General features: G+C 43.2%; 1 protein-coding gene across 2 annotated transcripts in view; it reads right to left on the bottom strand.

Annotated features, from left to right (window-relative positions):
• LOC122926668 (B-cell lymphoma 3 protein homolog) overlaps positions 1 to 25,296 on the bottom strand; it is a 100,305-nt gene that overhangs the window by 50,444 nt on the left and 24,565 nt on the right. For both annotated transcript variants that reach the window (XM_044278118.1, XM_044278116.1), the window contains exon 2: positions 15,427 to 15,601. In XM_044278118.1, the coding sequence (XP_044134053.1) occupies positions 15,427 to 15,601 (175 nt within the window). The remainder of the gene's footprint in view (positions 1 to 15,426; positions 15,602 to 25,296) is intronic.

The raw sequence follows: 25,296 nt of genomic DNA, 5'->3' as shown, positions 1-25,296 counted from the left end.
GGGGAGGAGAGGAAGGGGAGGCTGTGGCAGGCTGGGGGCGGCGGTTAGGAAGTAAAAGGAAGGCGGGCTGGGCACTGAAAAAGGGGCGGGACTGGGCTCTCTCAGAAGAAAAAAACGCCCCTCTGGGCACCTTCAGGACGCATTTCCTCATTGATCAAACTCGTTTTTTGAACTAACTGCTGGACGGATTTCAAGATTGAACAGCACAGCCTAATCCAGGTAAGCTGTGCTGCATGGCTGGTTTTAAATCGTTTTTTGCCTTAGGGGAGGTGACAGAATCCCTTTAAACTAGGGACTGGGGGGGGGAGGAAAATTACATTATAGGAGGGGAAGATAGTGCAGATAGAGACCGGGGGCAAGGTAGTGGGACTGGGGGAGGAATGGAAGGAGGGACTAGAACAGTTCAGAAGGAAAGGTGTAGGGTAAAAAATATACATAAACCTCTTAATTGTATGTATACTAATGCCAGAAGCCTGACTAATAAAACTAGGGAGCTGGAATTACTGATGCATGAGGAGAACTATGACATAGTGGGAATAACTGAGACATGGCTGGATGATAGCTATGACTGGGCAGTTAATGTACAGAGTTACAGTCTGTTTAGAAAGGATCGTCAAAACCGGAGAGGAGGAGGGGTCTGCCTTTATGTAAAGTCCGGTCTAAAGCCCACACTCCGCGAAGATATAAGTGAGGGACATGAACATGTGGAGTCACTGTGGGTAGAGATACATGGAGCTAAAAACAACAATAAATTACTAATAGGAGTTTACTATAAACCACCTAATATACCAGAGTCCACAGAAAATCTACTACTAAACGAGATAGACGAGGCGGCAAATCATAATGAGGTGGGTATTATGGGGGACTTCAACTACCCAGATATAGACTGGGAAACTGAAACTTTTATATCTCATAAAGGAAACAGGTTCTTGGAAATAACCAAAGACAATTATCTTTCCCAACTGGTTCAGGACTAGTGATGAGCGGCAGGGGCAATATTCAAATTTGCGAATATTTTGTAGAATATTTGTCCTATATTTGCAAATTCGCTATTATTTTCTTGATTGCAAAAATTGTCAATCTAATATTCACGTAAAGCGCGCGCAATACATTTTCTAAGCTGCAAGAAGTTTCCTGAGACTGGAGAAAATGGTTGGCACGGCAGAACATTACAATAGCTTTATATGCAGATAGAGTGCTCCAATATATTCGCGATTGCGCAAATCAGCAATTAATGATGCACATATTTTGGCACAATGCAACTTCACATTTTAGCAGGTCTGACTACATATTACTGATTGGTGCACTAAGTGATGTTGTGACATCACAGCACTATGTCTGTAGCATGTATGTATGGTCAAGCTACACTATATCACTATCTAACCTACACTGAGTATCTCCCACTAACTATCTCAGACAGAAATTACTCAAACGGATGGGAAATGTGCAGAATTGATGCTTGAAATACAGGATCTGTTTTTTTCTTTATATTTTTTTGTTCTTCTGAAAGATCAGAAGTATGAAAAACTAACAGTGATGTGAACCCGGCCTAATAATATGTGTAATATCCATATGTATACATTAATAACAGCCTGTTCATGCTGGGAGTTGTAGTTCTCTCCACTTTTACTTCTCCCTTTGTTGCCCCCTAATTTCCAATAACAACAATCTGATAATGATGAGACTTGTAGTTCCCTTGTCACTATTTTAATGTTCTGCAGATTCCGAGGTGTGTGTTAGGCTTTGTTCACATCTGTGCTGATGACGTTCGCTGTTCTGCCATCATAAGAGCACAACAACAAAAGTTGCCATAGTTCCGGATCTGGCACTTCATGGACAACAACACCTGACGGAACCCGCTGACCATGATGAGATCTGATAGGTTCCCATCTAACAGGCTATAAAATTGTGTCCAGCATTTATGACCTGATCTGAAAATGAGGCCCGGACACAGATGTGATCAAAGCCTTATATGTTCTCTAGCATCATAATGATGTTCTGCAGCAGCTGAGGTGTGTATTATGAGGTTCTGCAGCAACTGAGATGTGTGTTATGATGCTCTGCAGCAGCTGAGGTGTGTATTATGAAGTTCTGCAGCAGCTGAGGTGTGTATTATGAGATTCTGCAGCAGATGAGATGTGTATTAGGAGGTTTTGCAACAGTCAGAGAAACAACAGTTGTGTTCCTATTAGGAGTTAATCCTCTCTGTCTGCTCCATGGGTGTGGCCTCTCTGCTGCACCCATGGAACCTGTATATAAGGCCTCATGCACACGACAGTATTTTTTCACGGTCTGCAAAAACGGGGTCCGTAGGTCCGTGATCCGTGACCGTTTTTTCGTCCGTGGGTCTTCCTTGATTTTTGGAGGATCCGCGCGGAGCCAAACTAATTACAATGCAAGTCAATGGGGACGGATCCTTTTTTTTAACGTTGACACAATATGGTGCAATTTCAAACGGATCCGTCCCCATTGACTTTCAATGTAAAGTCAGGAGTCCCTTTTATACCATCGGATCAGAGTTTTCTCCAATCCGATGGTATATTTTAACTTGAAGCGTCCCCATCACCATGGGAACGCCTCTATGTTAGAATATACTGTCGGATATTAGTTAGAACGTGAAAACTCATATCCGACAGTATATTCTAACACAGAGGCGTTCCCATGGTGATGGGGGCGCTTCTAGTTAGAATATACTACAAACTGTGTACATGACTGCCCCCTTATGCCTGGCAGCACCCGATCTCTTACAGGGGGCCGTGATCAGCACAATTAACCCCTCAGGTGCCGCACCTGAAGGGGTTAATTGTACGTATCATATCCCCCTGTAAGAGATCAGGGCTGCCAGGCAGCCCCCCCCTCCCTCCCTCTATTGTAATAATAGGTTGGTGGCACAGTGTGCCCCCCCCGGCCCACCCGGCCCCCCCCTTCCTCCCTCTATTGTAATAATTTGTTGGTGGCACAGTGTGCCCCCCCGGCCCACCCGCCCCCCCTTCCTCCCTCTATTGTAATAATTTCTTGGTGGCACAGTGTGCGCCCCCCCGGCCCACCCCCTTCCTCCCTCTATTGTAATAATTTCTTGGTGGCACAGTGTGCGCCCCCCCCAGCCCACCCGGCCCCCCCCTTCCTCCCTCTATTGTAATTATTTGTTGGTGGCACAGTGTGCACCCCCCCGGACCCCCCCTTCCTCCCTCTATTGTAATAATTTGTTGGTGGCACAGTGTGCGCCCCCCCATCGGCCCCCCCTCCCTCTATAGCATTAACAACATTGGTGGCCAGTGTGCGGCCTCCCATCTCCCCCCCGATCATTGGTGGCAGCGGAGTTCCGATCGGAGTCCCAGTTTAATTGCTGGGGCTCCGATCGGTAACCATGGCAACCAGGACGCTACTGCAGCCCTGGTTGCCATGGTTACTTAGCAATAGTACAATAGTAGAAGCATCATACTTACCTGCTGGCTGCTGCGATGTCTGTGTCCGGCCGGGAGCTCCTCCTACTGGTAAATGACAGATCATTAGGCAATGCACCGCACAGACCTTTCACTTACCAGTAGGAGGAGCTCCCGGCCGGACACAGACATCGCAGCTCGCAGGTAAGTATGATGCTTCTACAAATTGCTAAGTAACCATGGCAACCAAAACTGCAGTAGCATCCCGGTTGCCAGCGATTAAACTGGGACTCCGATCGGTACTCTCCACTGCCACCAATGATAGGGGGGGAGATTTTAATTAGGAGGGGGAGGGAGGGGAGAGGGCCCACTGGCCACCAAGTTAACTACAGGGGAGGGAGGGGGGGCCCACTGGCTACCAATGAATTAACTACAGGGGAGGGAGGGGGGGCCCACTGGCTACCAATGAGTTAACTACAGGGGAGGGGGGGGGTCTGACCCCTGCTGCCTGGCAGCACCTGCCAGGCAGCAGGGGGCAGTCATGTACACAGTTCTTTTAGTATATTCTAACTAGAAGCGTCCCCATCACTATGGGAACGCCTCTGTGTTAGAATATACTGTCGGATCTGAGTTTCCACGAAGTGAAAACTCAGCTCTGAAAAAGCTTTTATGCAGACGGATCTTCGGATCCGTCTGTATGAAAGTAACCTACGGCTACGGATCACGGACCCATTGACTTGAATGGGTCCGTGAACCGTTGTCCGTCAAAAAAAATAGGACAGGTCATATTTTTTTGACGTACAGGATACACGGATCACGGTCTCGGCTGCAAAACGGTGCATTTTCCGATTTTTCCACGGACCCATTGAAAGTCAATGGGTCCGCGAAAAAAAACTGAAAACGGCACAACGGCCACGGATGCACACAACGGTCGTGTGCATGAGGCCTACGGCTGAGGTTTCCTCAGTTCTGTGTCAGCTCTCCTGGTGTGTGTTGTCTTGTCCTGCTCCTTGCTGCTGACCCATGGGATCTGTGTCTGTCTGTGCTCTGTGGGTTTCCTACTTGTTCATTCCCGTCCTCTTTCCTGTGTTTTGTTAACTGTTCTGCCAGTTATGTTTGAGTTACCATGTGTATTTATATTTCTCTGTTCAGCAAGCCCTTGCTGCAGCATGCCTTGCAGCAGAGTGCTATGGGTAAGGCCACGCAGTATACCACTGGTGGAGCTAGTCCTTCTCTGCTCATTGCCACTCATGTTCCCTTGCGTGAACTCCTGCTTGTGTTTTTAGTTGCTATTTGTATTTGCCTGTTTATGTTTGCCTATGTACTGTCGGTACCTTCTGGTCACTGTCTAGTTCACGCTCCAGAGTGGACCGTAGCAACTTCCTGCTGCAAAGCCTAACCCTACCATCCGGGGCCCTAGTGAATACCAGGAGTTGCTTAGTCACGCCCCTCTGGAGTATTACTAGACAGTGGCACAGTGGGGGTTTTCTCCCACTGTGCTGACGGTACATAGAGCTCATGTTTTGTCTGTGCTGCCTTCCCTGGTTTTTGTTTGTGCAATAAACTCTTGTGAGTCTGTACCTGATTTCCGTTTGTTTATTGCTTGACGACGCGGTGGTCTCTCCTGAGACCTCCAACTCGTGACACTAGGTAATCACTTGCGATCAGATTTTTGTATTCTGTTCCAGCATACCAGCAGAATACCAGACACACCAGATCCAGCATATGCCAAACACTGCTGGCACCTGCCGGATCCCATTAGCAATAATGGGTCATTCGAGATCCCACATGCAGCATTATTTTGCCCTTTGTTTTTGCTAGAATCTGAAAAAGAAGCTTCTGCTGGAACCTCTGCAGTAGATGTGAACATACCCTAAGGGGTGCTATGGGTCACTCACAAGGGGGCCCAATTCAGATTCTTGCCATGGGGCCCAGTGATTTCTATGTACACCTCTGCTGAGAGATTGATTGCCAAAAAGAGCAAAACAAATCCCAAAATGTTCTTCAATTATATAAATGGTAAAAAGTATAAATCTGAAGGTGTTGGCTCTCTACAGAGTAATGAGGGGGGAGTTGCAGAGAGCGATGAGGAGAAAGCAAAGCTATCAAATATTTTTTTCTCTGTATTCACAGAAAAATAAACTGTCAGATGAATTGCAGAATGTAAAAGTAAATTCCCCATTAAAAGTGTCCTGTCTGACCCAGGAAGAAGTACAGCGGCGTCTTAAAAAGATAAAAATAGACAAATCGCCAGGACCAGATGGCATACACCCCTATATCCTAAGAGAATTAGGTAATGTCATAGCCAGACTCTAATTCTGATATTTAAGGACTCTATACTGACAAGGACTGTTCCACAGGATTGACGCATAGCAAATGTGGTGCCAATATTCAAAAAGGGTCCAAAAACAGACCCCGGAAACTATAGGCCGGTAAATTTAACATCTGTCGTGGGTAAACTGTTTGAAGGTTTTCTAAGAGATGCTATCTTGGAGTACCTCAATAAAAATAAGCAAATAACGCTATATCAGCATGGCTTCATGAGGGATCGGTCATGTCAAACTAATTTAGTCAGTTTCTATGAGGAGGTAAGTTCTAGACTTGACAGCGTAGAATCAATGCATGTAATATATCTGGACTTCTCCAAAGCATTTGACACTGTACCGCATGAAAGGTTAGTATATAAAATGAAAATGCTTGGACTGGGAGAAAATGTCTGTATGTGGGTAACTAACTCGCTCATTGATATTAAACAGAGGGTGGTTATTAATGGTACACACTCAGATTGGGTCACTGTCACTAGTGGGGTACCACAGGGGTCAGTATTGGGCCCTATTCTCTTCAATATATTTATTAATGATCTTGTAGAATGCTTGCACAGTAAAATATACATTTTTGCAGATGACACTAAACTGTGTAAAGTAATTAACACGGAAGAAGACAGTATACTGCTACAGATGGATCTGGATAGATTGGAGGCTTGGGCAGAGGAGTGGCAGATGAGGTTTAACATTGACAAATGAGAAGGAATAATGCAAGTCACCCGTACATACTCAATGGTAAAACACTGGGTAACACTGACATGGAAAAGGACCTAGGAATTTTAGTGAACAGCAAACTAAGCTGTAGAAACCAGTGTCAGGCTGCTGCTGCCAAGGACAATAAGATAATGGGTTGCCTCAAAAGAGGCATAGATGCCCGTGATGAGAACATAGTCCTACCACTTTACAAATCATTAGTCAGACCACATATGGAGCACTGTGTACAGTTCTGGGCTCCTGTGAACAAGGCAGACACAGCAGAGCTGGAGAGGTTTCAGAGGAGGGCAACTAAAGTAATAACTGGAATGGGGAAACTACAGTACCCTGAAAGATTATCAACATTAGGGTTATTCACTTTAGAAAAAAGACAACTGAGATGAGATCTGATTAATATGTATAAATATATCAGGGGTCAGTACAGAGATCTATCCCATGATCTATTTATCCCCAGGACTGTGACTGTGACGAGGGGCATCCTCTGCGTCTGGAGGAAAGAAGGTTTGTACACAAACATAGAAGAGTATTCTTTACGGTAAGAGCAGTGAGACTATGGAACTCTCTGCCTGAGGAGATGGTGATGGTGAGTAAAATAAAAGAGTTCAAGAGGGGCCTGGATGTATTTCTGGAGTGTAATAATATTACAGGCTATAGCTTCTAGAGAGGGGTCGCTGATCCAGGGAGTTATTCTGATTGCCTGATTGGAGTCGGGAAGGAATTTCTTTCCCCTTAAGTGGGGAAAATTAGCTTCTACCTCACAGTTTTTTTTTTTTTTACCTTCCTCTGGATCAACTTGCAGGATAACAGGCCGAACTGGATGGACAAATGTCTTTTTTCGGCCTTAAATACTATGTGGGAGCTTTTTTACACTGTTGTTCCTTCATATACCGGTATATACTACAGGTGTTCTGTGTTAATTACATGACAGCCATAACGTACTGCACACAGTTAAAAACAATGTTTTTTCTATGGAACCATGTTCCTACAGGACAGAGCCGTGTGCCATTATTGCATACTATTCTCTCCAAGGTAGGAAATATTTTTGCGGCAGAGGCACCAAGAAAGCAACTTCCTGGGATTGAGTGTAGTAGGTTTTTGACCACATATAAGAAGTATAGTGGATCCTATGGTTCAACAGCTATTGTTATGCTCAATCCCAGGAAGCTGCTTCCTGTGTTTAAAGGGGGTTTCTGAGATTTTCATATTGATAGCCTTATTAGCTGTTTGAGAAAGCCACAGCGCTCACCAGAGCTCCAGTGATTGCCGGGGCCTCCTTGCAGCTTAGGCCTGGTTCACATCACTGTTTTGTTTTCCGTTCTTCTGAACAGATCCTGTAATTAAAGCATGCTCAGATATGCACACTTTGCATCCGTTTTAGCCATTTCCGTCTGAGATCCGGTATTTTAGACAGAAAAGAGTCCTGCACAAAGTTTTTTGTCCCATCTAAAATTATGGATCTCACTGAGATGTTAACGGCTAAAGCAGATGCAAAAAGTACGTAACTTACCATAACGAATGCTTAAAATACAGGATCCTTTTTTTTTTTTCTTTTGTATCTGTTTCTCTGATGGATCAGAAGAATGGAAAAAAAAAACTGTGATGTGAGCACGGCCTTACCAAGCACAGCACTGCCCATTTGATAGCGGCTGTGCTTGGTATCCGAATTCATGGGACTGAGCTATGCCTAGGCCACATGTCCAATGAACATGACGTCACATAAGAAGAGGTCTAAGTGCTCACAGAGCGCCACAACCTCTTCATACATCTTATAGACTGGGGTACCGGGAGTCCGACCCCCATCAATCTCATATTGATGACTTATCCTGAAGAGATGCTATTGATAGAAAAATCACCAAAAACCTCTTTAAGGCCAATAAACATTTTGTTTAAAGTTAGTTATCATTCTTTACCTCAGGTGTTTATGTTATATATATATATTTTTTTTTTTGCAGGTATCACTAAGGCCATTTTGCCTCAAAAATAATAATGAGATCACTTTTCAGTAGTGCTGGGAGCGAATATTGGAATAGCGAATATTAATTGCAAATATCGGCACTTTGAGAATTTGCGAATATTTAGAATATAGTTATATATATTCGTAATTTCAAATATTGTAGATTTTGTTTTCATCAGTAACCTCCCTTCTTTCTTGTGGGCCAATGAGAAGGCTGCAATATCTTTGTCTGAACTTAGCAACATCCCTAGCAACCAATAGGAAAGTTCCCTACCTCTTACTATATAAGACCCTCCCCAGCAGCCTTTGTATGCAGTATTTTGTAGATCTGAGAGAGACAGCAGTGTCATTGCTGTACTCTCTGCTTTCCTGTGTCATTACATTAGTTAGCTTATATATATATATATATATATATATATATATATATATAATACAGATGGTTAGTGAGAGATAGTCAGTGTAGCTTAGGGTACATTCACACTAGCGTTTTTCTTTTCCGGCACTGAGTTCCGTCAAAAGGGCTCAATGCCAGAAAAGAACTGATCGGTTTTATCCCCATGCATTCTGAATGGAGAGTAATCAGTTCAGGATGCATCAGGATGTCTTCAGTTCACTCATTTTGACTGATCAGGCAAAAGAGAAAACCGCAACATGCTACGGTTTGATCCACACATGAAGTAGACATATGGGGAATGTAAAGTAATAACTATTTTTGGAGGTATTACTATGTATTATAGAAGTAGAGAAATAGAAACTTAGACATTTGCAATTTTTTCCAAATGTTTGGTAAATTTGGTATTTTTAAAAAAAAAATAAAAATGATTTTTTTTTACTTCATTTTACCAGTGTCATGAAGTACAATATGTGACGAAAAAACAATCTCAGAACGGCCTGGATAAGTCAAAGTGTTTTAAAGTTATCAGCACTTAAAGTGACACTGGTCAGATTTGCAAAAAATGGCCTGGTCCTTAAGGTGAAATAAGGCTGTGTCCTTAAGGGGTTAAAGGGTTTCTGTCATCAGAAAAATCGTTATGTAGCTAGCTAACATTAGCGATGTGCTAGTGTCAGCAGAACATAACTGTATGACTTATATGTCCCTGCCTGCCACCGTTCGCGCTAAATAATTACTTTTATAATATGCAAATGAGCCTCTAGGAGATAGTGGGGCGTTGCTGCAGCACCTAGAGGCTCCGTCCTCTCACCGTTTGGCACGCCCTTGTAAAGGTGATTTCGGCCTCCTCCGTGCCCCGCAAATCCTGTGCCTGCACCGTCCATTTTAGTATTAAGCACAGGCGCAGTGAGTGAAGAACGCTTGCCTGCTGCCGTCCTTCACTCACTGCACCTGCGCCTAATACTAAAATGAACAGCGCAGCTGCGGGATTTGCGGAGCACGGAGAAGACCGAGGATGTCAATCACCTTTACAAGGGCGTGCCAAACGGTGAGAGGAAGGAGCCTCTAGGTGCTGCAGCAACGCCCCACCAGCACCTAGAGGCTCATTATTTAGCACGAACGGCAGCAGACAGGGAGATATAAGTCATACAGTTATGTTTGCTGATATTAGCACATCGCTAATGTCAGCCAGCTACATAATGATTTTTCTGATGACAAAAACCCTTTAAGTGCACCCATATGTCACCATGAGATTATGTTATGAAAACAGTCTGTAGTGAGCCAAGAGACAATGATATCACATGCATTTCAGGTATTATTATGTTAATATAATATTACTAGCAGAAGGACCTGCTTTGCATAGGTTTATTTAATCTATTTCATTTAATGTTTGTGTGTGTCATTAAAAGATCCACTATAACAGTGACATCTACAGTACCCCGCCCCCTTAACAGCAACATCCACAACGTCCTCTCCTTTAACAGAGACCTCCACAGCGGCCGCCCCTTTATTAGTGACCTCCACAGTACCCCATCTCTTTAACAGTGATTTCCACAATAACCATTCCCTTAAAATGTGACCTCCACAACACCTTGCCCCTCAACAGTGACCTCTACAGCACCCAACCCCTTAACACCGTCCTCCAAAGAGTACCGCCCCCTTAACTGTGACCTCCACTGTTCCCTGCCCCCTTAACAGAGACCTCCACAGCACCCGCCCCTTAACAATGACCTCCATAACAGCCCACCCCTTTAACAGTAACCTCCACAGCATCCTGCCCCTTTAACCGCCTCCGGACCGCCTAACGCAGATCCGCGGTCCGGAGGCGGCAGCTCTGCGCAGAGTGACGCATATACGCATCATCTCGCGAGAGCCGTGACTTCCTGTGAACGCGCGCACACAGGCGCGCGCGTTCACAGGAACGGAAGGTAAGAGACAGGATCTCCAGCCTGCCAGCGGCGATCGTTCGCTGGCAGGCTGGAAATGCGATTTTTTTAACCCCTAACAGGTATATTAGACGCTGTTTTGATAACAGCGTCTAATATACCTGCTACCTGGTCCTCTGGTGGTCCCTTTTGTTTGGATCGACCACCAGAGGACACAGGTAGCTGTGTAAAGTACCACAAAACACCACTACACTACACTACACCCCCCCCTGTCACTTATTAACCCCTTATGAACCCCTGATCACCCCATATAGACTCCCTGATCACCCCCCTGTCATTGATCACCCGCCTGTCATTGATCACCCCCCTGTCAGGCTCCGTTCAGACGTCCGTATGATTTTTACGGATCCACGGATACATGGATCGGATCCGCAAAACACATACGGACGTCTGAATGGAGCCTTACAGGGGGGTGATCAATGACAGGCGGGTGATCACCCATATAGATTCCCTGATCACCCCCCTGTCATTGATCACCCCCTTGTCATTGATCACCCCCCTGTAAGGCTCCATTCAGACGTCCGTATGATTTTTACGGATCCACGGATACATGGATCGGATCCGCAAAATGTATACGGACGTCTGAATGCAGCCTTACAGGGGGGTGATCAATGACAGGCGGTTGATCACCCATATGGATTCCCTGATCACCCCCTGTCATTGATCACCCCCCTGTCAGGCTCCATGCAGATGTCCGTATGATTTTTACGGATCCACGGATACATGGATCGGATCCGCAAAACACATACGGACGTCTGAATGGAGCCTTACAGGGGGGTGATCAATGACAGGGGGGTGATCACCTCATATACACTCCCTGATCACCCCCCTGTCATTGATCACCCCCCTGTCATTGATCACCCCCCTGTCAGGCTCCATTCAGACGTCCGTATGATTTTTACGGATCCACGGATACATGGATCGGATCCACAAAACACATACGGACGTCTGAATGGAGCTTTACAGGGGGGTGATCACCTCATATACACTCCCTGATCACCCCCTGTCATTGATCGCCCCCCTGTCATTGATCACCCCCCTGTAAGGCTCCATTCAGACGTCCGTATGATTTTTAAGGATCCACGGATACATGGATCGGATCCACAAAACACATACAGACGTCTGAATGGAGCCTTACAGGGGGGTGATCAATGACAGGGGGGTGATCACCTCATATACACTCCCTGATCACCCCCTGTCATTGATCACCCCCCTGTCAGGCTCTGTTCAGACGTCCGTATGATTTTTACGGATCCACGGATACATGGATCGGATCCGCAAAACACATACGGACGTCTGAATGGAGCCTTACAGGGGGGTGATCAATGACAGGGGGGTGATCACCCCATACAGACTCCCTGATCACCCCCCTGTCATTGATCACCCCCTGTAAGGCTCCATTTAGACATTTTTTTTGGCACAAGTTAGCGGAAATAGATATTTTATTTTTATTTTATTTTTCTTACAAAGTCTCATATTCCACTAACTTGTGTCAAAAAATAAAATCTCACATGAACTCACCATACCCCTAACGGAATCCAAATGCATAACATTTTTTAGACATTTATATTCCAGACTTCTTCTCACGCTTTCGGACCCCTAAAATGCCAGGGCAGTATAAATACCCCACATGTGACCCCATTTCGGAAAGAAGACACCCCAAGGTATTCCGTGAGGGGCATATTGAGTCCATGAAAGATTGAAATTTTTGTCCCAAGTTAGCAGAAAGGGAGACTTTGCGAGAAAATACAAAAAAAAAACAATTTCCGCTAACTTGTGTCAAATTTTATTTTTTTCTATGAACTCACCATGCCCCTCATTGAATACCTTGGGGTGTCTTCTTTCCAAAATGGGGTCACATGTGGGGTATTTATACTGCCCTGGCATTTTAGGGGCCCGAAAGCGTGAGAAGAAGTCTGGGATCCAAATGTCTAAAAATGCCCTCCTAAAAGGAATTTGGGCCGCTTTGCGCATCTAGGCTGCAAAAAGTGTCACACATCTGGTATCGCCGTACTCAGGAGAAGTTGGGCAATGTGTTTTGGGGTGTCATTTTACATATACCCATGCTGGGTGAGATAAATATCTTGGTCAAATGCCAACTTTGTATAAAAAAATGTGAAAAGTTGTGTTTTGCCAAGATATTTCTCTCATCCAGCATGGGCATATGTAAAATGACACCCCAAAACACATTCCCCAACTTCTCCTGAGTACGGCGATACCAGATGTGTGACACTTTTTTGCGCCTAGGTGGGCAAAGGGGCACACATTCCAAAGAGCACCTTTAGGATTTCACAGGTCATTTTTTACACATTTTGATTTCAAACTACTTACCACACATTAGGGCCCCTAGAATGCCAGGGCAGTATAACTACCCCACAAGTGACCCCATTTTGGAAAGAAGACACCCCAAGGTATTCCGTGAGGGGCATGGCGAGTTCCTAGAATTTTTTATTTTTTGTCACAAGTTAGCGGAAAATGATAATTTTTTGGGGGATTTTTTTTTTCTTACAAAGTCTCATATTCCACTAACTTGTGACAAAAAATAAAAAATTCTAGGAACTCGCCATGCCCCTCACGGAATACCTTGGGGTGTCTTCTTTCCAAAATGGGGTCACTTGTGGCGTAGTTATACTGCCCTGGCAATTTAGGGGCCCATATGCGTGAGAAGTAGTTTGAAATCAAAATCTGTAAAAAATGGCTGGTGAAATCCTAAAGGTGCTCTTTGGAATGTGTGCCCCTTTGCCCACCTAGGCTGCAAAAAAGTGTCACACATCTGGTATCGCCGTACTCAGGAGAAGTTGGGGAATGTGTTTTGGGGTGTCATATTACATATACCCATGCTGGGTGAGAGAAATATCTTGGCAAAAGACAACTTTTCCCATTTTTTTATACAAAGTTGGCATTTGACCAAGATATTTATCTCACCCAGGTAAAAAGAATAAATGCTGGATCCGTTTTGCCGGATGACACCGGAAAGACGGATCCGGCATTTCAATGCATTTTTCTGACTGATCAGGAATTTTTAAGAACTGCTTGCCAGATCACTCTGCTGCAAGTGTGGAAGTAGCCTTAGATAGTGATATCGTTTATCTGTCCATACATACATGCTACATAACCGTACATACAGTACATACATACATATTTGCATCATTAGTGCTGATTTTGCAATCGCGAATATATTGGAGCACTCTATCTGCATATAAAGCTATTGTAATGTTCTGCCGTGCCAACCATTTTCTCCAGTCTTAGGAAACTTATACCAGCTTGAAAAATTTAGCAAAAGTGACCCACGCCTGTATTTTGTGCGATTTTTCTCGATCAATAAAATAATCTCGAATTCGCAAATATATGACGAATATTCTACCAAATATTTGCGAAATATAGCAAATTCAAATATTTCCCCTGACGGTCATCACTACTTTCCAGCAGTGATCGCATTATTGCCGCAGGCAGGATGATAATGGAAGGTAACACCTATATATAAAGATAACACAGGATCGCACTTTTCACAATAAGTGATGGGCAGAGTACTGTATGACCACTACAGACTCCCACAGAAGTCAATGAACATCTCCTGTCTACAGATTCCTATGGTTCATGTTGCTGCTGTAAATCATCTCTCTAAATGCTCTTAATAGCAGCTCAGACGAGATGGCTGCCCCTATAATCATATAGAGAAAACAGAATTAAGAACAATCTACAATTAGAAAATAAAAGCGGATTAATTAAAAGAATAAAAAAAAGAGTATGTATGAATATATATGAATACAGCACCGTATTTAGTGGTTATTGTACAGTACTATCATACAACAGAATACACCTGCAGTGCTGGTTATATGAACTGTTTGAGGAAGTGGAAGTCTATAGCTACAAGTGGAAAACATTAAAACAAGCTAGGGGGAGGTGACACAAGGAAGTATTGGAAGGTTAAGGAAGTCTGTGGTCTCAAAGAGCGGGGGATGGGGAGAATTTGTGGTTTTCTAACAACTAGATTAGGTGGTTTCTATGATTTATACCATTTGTGATCTTCTAGTAATAAGGAGCATGTCTGGTTATTACAAGACACTGGTCAAGAATAAGCAGAGTTTCTATGTATGCTGAAATACTAACTGCCTTTGGTGTAATTTTTGTCATTTAGCTAATCTTCACAAGACAGGAATTTTGGAGGCAACAAATTTCCATTTTCTATTGCACCGAATCCTCCACCAGGATTTACAGAATTTCGATTCAATAATTCACTCGAATCAATTATTCAGTAAAAACTTCCTGCTTCTGGATCCAGTCAGCGCATTTCCTCATTCGTATACTGGGTTTCTGGAACTCAACTGTCACTCCAGGGGTTCCTGTTTCCCTTCTTGAACTCACAACATGAACGGGACAAAGCTACCACTATATATACAACTATGCCCTTTATTTTGCTGTTTATTGTGGTCTTTCATGGACATCCTGCATTGCCACCTCTGCTCTTGTGTTCTTATGAATGGTGATCAGATGACTGGAAGTCCACAGACAAAAGGCAACCCTAGAGCAGTTACAAGATTAGCATTACTGCAGCAGTATTTCATAATTTTAAATACATTAAGCTACAATTAATATTCCAGAAGCCCTCATAGAGAGAAGTGTGTGGTATACATTGAAGATGTAAAAAATAAGTTGTTTAGATTTCATAAAACAAGCAGAGAGGAGAGCAGGCTGGGATGTTAGAGGTTCTTACGTGTCTCCATCTTCATCTTGTTGGGTAGCAGCAATGAGGTCAGCCTGAAGGTCTGTTTCTGTAGGAACAAAGGTTGTGTGACATGGTGCCATGAGGCTCAGCAGCTGTGAATCCAAAACTGCAGGGCCAGTAGTCGGGTACAAGGGTATTGTGGGAGGGATGCAGGCAGTATTTCCTGAAAAAAAAAAGGATAGCAAAAATCTACATGAACTAAAAAATTACAGATTAATATTTTATGTGCTGCTTTTGTTTTAAAAAATGAATGCAGGTTAACAAAAGGATGGAACAGATGTCGGGGGAATAAACTTATTTTTTTCTTCTTTAATTCCCCAGATTAAAGTACCCCATCCAACCCCCCACCTTTCCCTTGCGATGCGTCACCTAGCGCACTCCGTCGATAAGATCGGGGCGAATCACTAATGGAGCGTAGAGTGGTAACCTCAAAACTCCATCCTCCCCATACCTTCCCCCATCTCTCTTCACAATTCCTTTGTTTATATAGAATATTTTCGTATCTCTTAACTTTATTAACCAAATTTAACCATAAATAAGGAGTATTAGAAGAGAACCAAAATCGAGAAATTAAAAGTCTCGCCGAAAAGGCTATTTTAATCAATAAGATTTTTTTAAATCTATGGCAGTTAACCTTGGAAAAGTCACCCCAAATCCAACATTCTAGTGTATATGGGATCACTATTTTAGTTTTTGGGAAATCAGTTTGGCTATTGTCTCCCAGTATTTGGTTAGTTGCGTGCAGGACCAGAACATGTGTAGGTGATCTGTCCCTAACAAATTACATCTAGGACACTTAGAGCTGCTTCTAAGCCCACATCTGTTTAGCCAGACTGGTGTAACGTATATTCTATGTAAAATATTAAACCGAACCATAACGTGATTAAGATTATGAGATACTAACTGAAGATTTGTCATTATATCCCCCAGTCAGATGGCTGAACCATTGAATCACGTTCCCTCGCCCTTTGACCGGGGGAAGACACTCCCTTCAATAATGTGTCTACAAACAATTTATAAATATTCAAAATTCTTAACTTGTGACCCACATTTCCCAATAGCTCATTTAAGGACGTGTCAGTGTTTATCTGTAATAATACTTTCTGTTTTATACTAGTAAGTGCTGAACAAAATTGTAGATACCTAAACCAAGATACATCCAATGTGTGTTCTCTTTGTGTAAACTCCAAGAATGGGAGTATTTCTCCATTATTCACTACTTGTGAAACATACTTTTTTTTGCCAAAAGTTTTCCCGCGCTAAATCCTCCAACTCAGGTAAGAAATAAATGTGCCATAAAGGTGTCAAATATAGTGATGCCTTTATTCCAAACCACGCTCTAATAGTGCGAAATGATTTAGAAAATAGCCTCCTAGTTTCCTCATAGTCGTGTTGGAATCGGATTAGTGACCAGACTCTAAGAATGAAAAAATATTACAATGGGTAGATCTATTCAATAAATGTCTCCAGAAAGGGCTCCCTTCCCAGTGTTTACACAGCCAGAGCTGTGAGGCCATAAAGTATCCCTTAAAGAACTGGAGGTTTAATTCTCCTTGTTCAACCGCTTGATATACAGTACAGACCAAAAGTTTGGACACACCTTCTCATTCAAAGAGTTTTCTTTATTTTCATGACTATGAAGGCATCAAAACTATGAATTAACACATGTGGAATTATATACATAACAAAAAAGTGTGAAACAACTGAAAATATGTCATATTCTAGGTTCTTCAAAGTAGCCACCTTTTGCTTTGATTACTGCTTTGCACACTCTTGGCATTCTCTTGATGAGCTTCAAGAGGTAGTCACCTGAAATGGTCTTCCAACAGTCTTGAAGGAGTTCCCAGAGATGCATAGCACTTGTTGGCCCTTTTGCCTTCACTCTGCGGTCCAGCTCACCCCAAACCATCTCGATTGGGTTCAGGTCCGGTGACTGTGGAGGCCCGGTCATCTGGCGCAGCACCCTATCACTCTCCTTCATGGTCAAATAGCCCTTACTTTCAAAGTTTTCCCAATTTTTCGGACTGACTGACCTTCATTTCTTAAAGTAATGATGGCCACTCGTTTTTCTTTACTTAGCTGCTTTTTTCTTGCCATAATACAAATTCTAACAGTCTATTCAGTAGGACTATCAGCTGTGTATCCACCTGACTTTGAAGAACCTAGAATATGACATATTTTCAGTTGTTTCACACTTTTTTGTTATGTATATAATTCCACATGTGTTAATTCATAGTTTTGATGCCTTCAGTGTGAATCTACAATTTTCATAGTCATGAAAATAAAGAAAACTCTTTGAATGAGAAGGTGTGTCCAAACTTTTAGTCTGTACTGTAGATAAATGTTTATTTTAAGCCTTACCCGCTTTCTTCCCCAAAGTAAATAATTTATCACCGTCTCGATTAACTAAAAATTTGTCCTCAATCCAAACTAGGAATTTCTAAGTGTAAAAAGAAATTGAGGTAATATCACTACTTTCACTAGGGATACTCTATCAGCCCTAGACAGCGGCAGCCGAAGTCAAACCGTAATTTTTGATCTTAGTTTATTAATCAACGGAATCAAGTTTAGGTGTACAACCTCTTCTACTTTGGGAGAAATATTTAAACCTAGATATTCAAAAGAGTCAACAATTCTCACCATAGTAAGGGGGCCTGTCATAGGGTTATCAATTTTTTCGAGCGGCATTAGAACAGTTTTAGACCAGTTAATGTCAAAACCTGACACTGATCCAAAACTGTTAATTGTCTGAATAAGTTGAGGAAGTGTAATATCAGTATGATCAATAAAAAACAAAACATCATCGGCGTAAAGAGAGACAAGGTCCTCGGTACCCAGTATCCCGAATCCTTTGATCCTAGGATCTTGTCTAACTTTAACGGCGAGAGGTTCTATGTATATATCAAATAATAATGGAGACAGAGGACAACCCTGGTGGGTGCCTCTGGTCAAGGGAATACTATCCGTCAAGCTTCCATTTACATTCAGTCTTGCTGTGGGAGTTCTGTACATAAGTTTAATCACATCGATAAATTTAGGGCTGAAGCCCATTCTTCCCAGAACGCTCCAAAGAAATCTCCACTCCACCCTGTCAAACTCTTTAGAAGCATTGAACGACAGGATGGATCTGGAGACTCCCCCTGATAACTGAATGTTAACAAAGGGACGATGCAGGTTATGGTATGTGTCCTTATAAGGGAGAATAAACTTGACATAATTTGGTTTATGTGCCGCTAAGTGACATAGTTAAAGGGGTTCTAAGGGAATTAAGAAAATTGAAACACTTAAATATTACTTTATTATAAACATATTCCCAAATACCTTTCATTAGTTATAATGCCTTGTTTTGTCTAGGGAACAATCATCAGAGGAAATAAAATGTCAGCCGTCCTATTAGTACACACAAAACCTGTCTTAATCACACAGGAGGACAAGTTACTTCAGAACACTGAGCTAAAGAGCTGCCTCATCCTTTTCTCCTGCTTGTCAGGGATTATGATCTCGAATACATTTAATAACTTTAGCTGAATATCTGTGGAAATGGAGTTCATGAGGAGACATAAAGTACAGGGAGGATGGACAGTACAGACTGTGGTAATGCAGACAGCATATAAGTGCTGCTGCTCATTAGCCACATTCCAACCTCCTCTCTGCACTTTATGTCTCCTCATGAACTCCATTCCTACAAAGATTCATAAAAAGGTTTTATCAGCTGTATTCAGGATTATATTCCCTGACAAGCAGAGCAGAGAGAAGGATGATGCAGCTCTTTACCTCAGTGTTCTGAATAAACTTTTCCTACTGTGTGATTTGGACAGGTTCTGAGTATGCTAATAGGACGGGGACCATTTTATTTCCCCTGATAATTGCTCCCCAGAAGTTTTGTAAAGTGATAATATTACATCCCAGTACCGCAAGTCCATGTCTCTTTTAATACATGACAATATGCTACTAGCCTAAGAAGCAGCTGAATGACATTGTACATTGTTATTCAATCCATGTTCTCTAAGTACACCCAAATCCTAAGGCCTTGTTGACACATTAGTGTTTGGTCAGTTTTTTCATCAATGATTGTGAGTCAAATCCAGGTCAGAAACATAGAACAGGTGCAGGTCTTTTTAGCTCTGTTTAGGCTCCACTCCTGGTTTTGGCTCACACTCATTGATGGAAATCAATGACCAAACACTGAATAAGGCCTACGGATAATCCCACGTACTTAAGCTAGGGACTACTGTCCAGTTGTGCACCGTCGGTTAGGGCGATCGTGCAAGTAGGTAGGGATAGCGGTGTGGTCGGAGCTCAGGGCTGCACTTATCCATACCACTTGCAACAGTGATATAATTATGGTTAGCACATAAGGCACTAAACACTGCTTTAGGCTACTTTCACACTAGCGTTGTTTAAATCCGGCGTTCAATTCCGACACCGGAACTGCCCGCCGGATCCGGAAAAACGTGTGAAAACGGATTACATTTGAATCCTGATCAGGATTTTGATCACAACATGCTACGGTTTTCTGAAAAGTGTCGCACCTGAAGGGTTAATTGACAGGGATCTCAGAGTCCTGTCATAGAGGCTGGGTGCCAGGTATGTGATACCGCTGCCGGCACCCTCAGCCTACACTTGAATTAATGTGTTAAATAGATTCATTAGTGGCGCAGTGCGCCCAGTATTATACATTTTAACGATTGGTGGCGCAGTGCTCCCCCCCAACCCCAGTATTATAAATATTGGTGATGCAGTGCGCCCCCAAACCCTGGTATTATAAATCACAACCATCGGTGGCACAGTGTGCCCCCCCTCAAACCCCAGCATTATAAATTATAACCATTGGCGCAGAGAGCCCCCCTCAACCCCAGTGTTATAAACATTGGTCGCGTAGTGTGCCCCCCCCAACCACCCCAGTATTAAAGTCATTGGTGGCAGTGGCCACAGGGTCCCCTCCTCATTAGTGGCAGTAACAGCTTCCGATTGGAGCCCCAGCAGTGTAATCGCAGGGTCCGATCAGTTACCATGGCAGCCAGGACGCTACTGAAGCCTTCACTGCCATGGTAAGCTCCCTGCTGCTGTGTGCACAAAGCCCAGGGCAGCAGGGACAGTGTAAAATCATATTCACCCTAATAGATATCTAATAGGGTTAATAGGACAAGGGTTCTAACCCCCTAAGGGGGCTAATAGATAGTAAATAAAAAGTAAAAAAAAAACCACCAAAATACTAAAAGTTTAAATTGCTCCCTTTCCCAATTTTACATATAAAATGTATAAACAATAAAAAATAAACATAGTACATATCGCTACACCCGAAAAAAAGTGAACTATTAAAATATTAAAAAATATTTCCTATGCGGTGAACGCCATAACAGAAAAAAAATCAAAACCACACAATTCTCAATTTTTTAGTCACCTTGTCCCCCAAAAAATAGGATAGGACTGTTCTATTATGGGCCGGACGTTCCATAACATGCAGAATGCATCCGGGTTTTCTGGTGGTTTATTTTTTCCGCGTGGTATCAAATGGTATCGAGTACCGCATTACTTTTTTATGATATTGAAATCGAATCAAAATTTTGGATGGTGTTCCGGACACAAATTTTAAAGTCACTCAACATATTCTACTTCCTGTCCTGGCCTTTTAACTTCCTCTTTCTTTAGACTTTAGCTTGGCAAACGGTCTTTTTTTCCATTCAGACCATCACTGCAGCCAGAGAGATCCCCCTGTAAAAACTCAATAGAGCTCTCATATTGGCATCCCAATTCTACACCTACTATTATGAGGAACCTTGTGGATAACATCTTAATCTCACAGCAGCAGTAAACTGATTGTGGTTTACCTATCTATACAGAGGTTTATCTCTCTGTGCTTAAAAAATGGTCTTGGAAAATGATAAACGAGCCGGGCCTGCTGTTCTGCCCGCTTTCGCCACACCACCCTTCCATTTCTATCCACTTTGAAAGAGTGTCAGGAGCAGGGTTAAAATTGCAAATTTTACTGCACAAATGGCGCATGACAAAATTTGTGACGTAAAGTGTTATAAATAGATTAGTAAATGCCCCCACTTAGTGTCTTAAATTGGCCATAAGTCATGAATACGTGGGTTACAATTAACTTATCCCCATAACCTTGAAATCATTGTGCCAGAATAAATAATCGAATAGATGGGAATTCCTCATAAAATCCCAATGTTTTATTAACAAACAGTAAAATCTACGAAAAGGAGCCCACACCACTGGCTCACTCTTTTTGAGCTCTCAGGTTTTTAGTCGAGCAGCATTTGTTCGTTGTCACAATGTCCACTTGCTTTTGATGCTGACGTTTAGGGGATTTTGCAAAGTATCCCTTTTGGACTCAATCATGTCAAAGCGTTGACTGTTTACTGGCGTTTCTTAAAGCAGGAGCTGGTATTCCCCGTTGTTTCTACACATTTGTCTGATACAAGTTGATATTTGCATTATATAAATAATTGAGTTTTTACAGCAATGCATTTTCTTTCCCCATGTTCTGCATTTGTCTGAATAATTATGTTCTAGTTAAATTGGCAATCAGTATTGGTGGAATGTAGCTAAAACCAGTATTGGTGGAATGGTTTAGTGAAATGTCTACCCTGCTTTCTCTTTTCAAGTCAAAGGAAGACCATATACATGTTAGCAGCTCTTAGTAAGTCAATTTTATTCTACGTAAATTCTGAGAGTAGATTGGATGTGATCAACCCATAGCAAAGCCACAGTTCTATATGGCCATGCCTGGTTCATAAAACTCCATCTAACCTGCTGAGGATCCACAGAACAGGGTTGTTTTGGCTTTCATTAGGAGAACTATTTCTCATATGTACAAATTACCAAAATAGGTGTTATGCAGTGGGTGTGGAAACACTGTGTCAGGCAAACATATTAGACTTGGTGCTACTCCTAAGGGCATTATCCTGGCAGTCCCCTGGTTTTCACCCTCTAATCCTTATACAGAGATCTTGACTTTGCTGCAGGGGAACCACCAGGCAGTTACCTCTTGTAGTAGTCTCTGTTTGGCTGACAGCTGACCTATGGGGTTAAGAGACACTGGTGAAGAGCAATGAAGCATCAGGACAAATCGTAGTCAACGACATGCCAAGGTCACAGCAGGCAGAGTATGTCCAACCTGATAAACAGTCTGAGGTCATGACAGGCAGCTCAGGTTCAGCACGGAGGCCAGACAGAAGTCATGTAGCAAAGGGTCAAATCCAGCAAACAGGCAGAAGTCTGTAAATGGGTAGACAAACGTAAACAGCACACCTTTGTAGTATACTAATGGGATAGAACATACTGCTCAGGCACCTTCCCACGGAGGAAGGTGCCTTAAGTACTCCAAACGGTCCAGCCATTGGCTGGTGAAGAGTAGGGTGTGTGCACACTGGCCCTCACCCTATGGGCAGAGCAAGAGAGGCTTAGTCAGCAAACAGTCTGCACCCTGCTTGGAGGGAAAGAGTGTAGGATAAATAAAGCCTTATCTGAGAATTCTCCATGAAAGAGTTAAAGGGAACCTGTTATCAACTTTATGCTGACTTCACTGAGGGCAGCATAAAATAGTGACAGAAATGCTGATTTCAGAGGTGTATCACACATGAGCTAAAAGTAAGTGGTTGCTGAGAACCAGCATCATAATCATTGCAGCCCAGGCCTTGAAAAGAGTCAAATCTACATGAGAAGAGTCATGATTATTTCTAATCTCCTGCACTCCCCGCCCATCTGCTGATGATTGGCAGTTCTCTCCTAGAGAGAAAGGGAGAAAACTAGGTAAAAGACTGTCAATCATCAGCAGGTGGGCAGGGAGAGCAGGAATTTATTAATAACTAGGACCCTTCTCAGGAGGCCGGGACTCTTTTTCAGGCCCAGTCTGCAATGATTGTGATGTTTGTTCTCGGCAACCACTTACTTTTAACTTATAAATGACAGACCGCTGAAATCAACTAACCTGTCTCTACTTTATACTGCTGTTAGGATGGGCAGCATAAAGTTGATGACATGTTCCCTTTAAGCAGAGATGATGGCTTGGTTATTGGAGTATATTTTGCTGTGTTCTTGGTGTGAAGTATAACTAGTAGTAATTCATTCTAAGATGTATTCTTTTGGGATAAGGTATGTGTTGTTAGGCTGATCCTAGGAGAGACAGTGGGTTGTATAGTCTTAATGACAGATGAATGTGTTCTATTCAGTCTTCTAGTCGGAGTGTGGTATTGATGATCCTGTCTGACATTGTGCAATTGTCAGCTTTTATATTTTATGACAAACGCTATTAGAGAAAATGACCTAAGAGGAAGAGGGATTAAAGGTGAGTGTTAGATGTTTCCTAAGAGAATACTTAGCTATTCATGTGTTAGACAAAGTGTTAGGCTACTTTCACACTAGCGTTGTTAGAATCTGGCAGGCAGTTCCATTGCCATTGCCAGTATGCAAATGGATATCTTTTTATTCCGGATCCGTTAGATGGATCCAGTGATATACCAAATCCGTCTCATCCGGTATCATCCGGAATAACAGATCCGGTATAAAAAATTTTCAAAGATCAAAACCGAAACTAGCTCCTCCTATATCCCGGCTTGGGCGCGGACGGGAAAACCGGATCCGGCGACGCAGCAATTTCCAGAACATTTGGTACCGGATCGCTATGGAAATTAATACCGGCAAGTACGGTATTGTTCCGAGATTTTGGCTGGAAAAAATATTTAGTATTTTGACAGGTCAAATACAGTATAAGGGATGGAACGGAAGACATCCCGATGCATACTGAAAGGATTGCTTTCCATTCAGAATGCATTAAGATAAAACTGGTGTGTTTTTTTTCGGTATTGAGACCCTTTACCGGATTTCAATACTGGAAAATAATAACGATAGTGTGAAAGTACCCTTATACAACTTTTAACGAGTCAAAAGTTATTAAGAAGTGTAACTGTTCTCAGGCATATTAATGCTTTAAGGTTGTCACATATAAACATATTTATGTTTCAGTGTCATCAAATATGTTATGATGTCATCATGGTGAATGAATAACAATGTGACAATGATCTCATGAATGTAACCATTAAAGTCTATACACTGCGTCAGACTGCAGCATTTTAAAGGGATTCTGTCACCAGGTTTCACCCCTTTAAGATAAAAATATGCTTATGTTCAGGGTGCCTTCACGATTCCTAATGTGGTCTTATAAATGTAATCTGTAGGCTCATTTTGCTAAAAAGAAAAACGCTATTACTAACCTGTCAATCAAAAAAAAAAAGGTGCCCAAGGGGATGTAAATGGATCCAAGCTGCCGGCCGGACCCACCGCTATTCGTGCCCAGCGCCGCCTCATAATCTTCTGTGACGCCTCCCGCTCTCCCTCCCTCCCCCCTCCTCCTGCTGTAACATCGATGTGACGCCTCCCCCTCCTCCTGCTGTAACATCGCTGTGACGCCTCCCCCCTCCTCCTGCTGTAACATCGCTGTGACGCCTTCCCCCCTCCTCCTGCTGTAACATCGCTGTGACGCCTCCCCCCTCCTCCTGCTGTAACATCGCTGTGACGCCTCCCCCTCCTCCTGCTGTAACATTGCTGTGACGCCTCCCCCCTCCTCCTGCTGTAACATCGCTGTGATGCCTCCCGCTCTCCACCCTCCTCCTTCTGAAACATCGCTGTGACGCCTCCCGCTCTCCCAGGAGGAGGGGGGAGGGAGGGAGAGCGGGAGGCGTCACAGCGATGTTACAGCAGGAGGAGGGGGGAGGCGTCACAGCAATGTTACAGCAGGAGGAGGAGGGGGAGGCGTCACAGCGATGTTACAGCAGGAGGAGGGGGCAGGCGTCACAGCGATGTTAAAGCAGGAGGAGGGGGGAGGGAGGGAGAGCGGGAGGCGTC

This window comes from Bufo gargarizans, chromosome 2 (assembly GCF_014858855.1).
Source record: "Bufo gargarizans isolate SCDJY-AF-19 chromosome 2, ASM1485885v1, whole genome shotgun sequence".
Taxonomy (NCBI): Eukaryota; Metazoa; Chordata; class Amphibia; order Anura; family Bufonidae; genus Bufo; species Bufo gargarizans.
The sequence above is the reverse complement of the archived record's forward strand: the minus strand, read 5'-3'. Positions and strand labels throughout refer to the sequence as shown.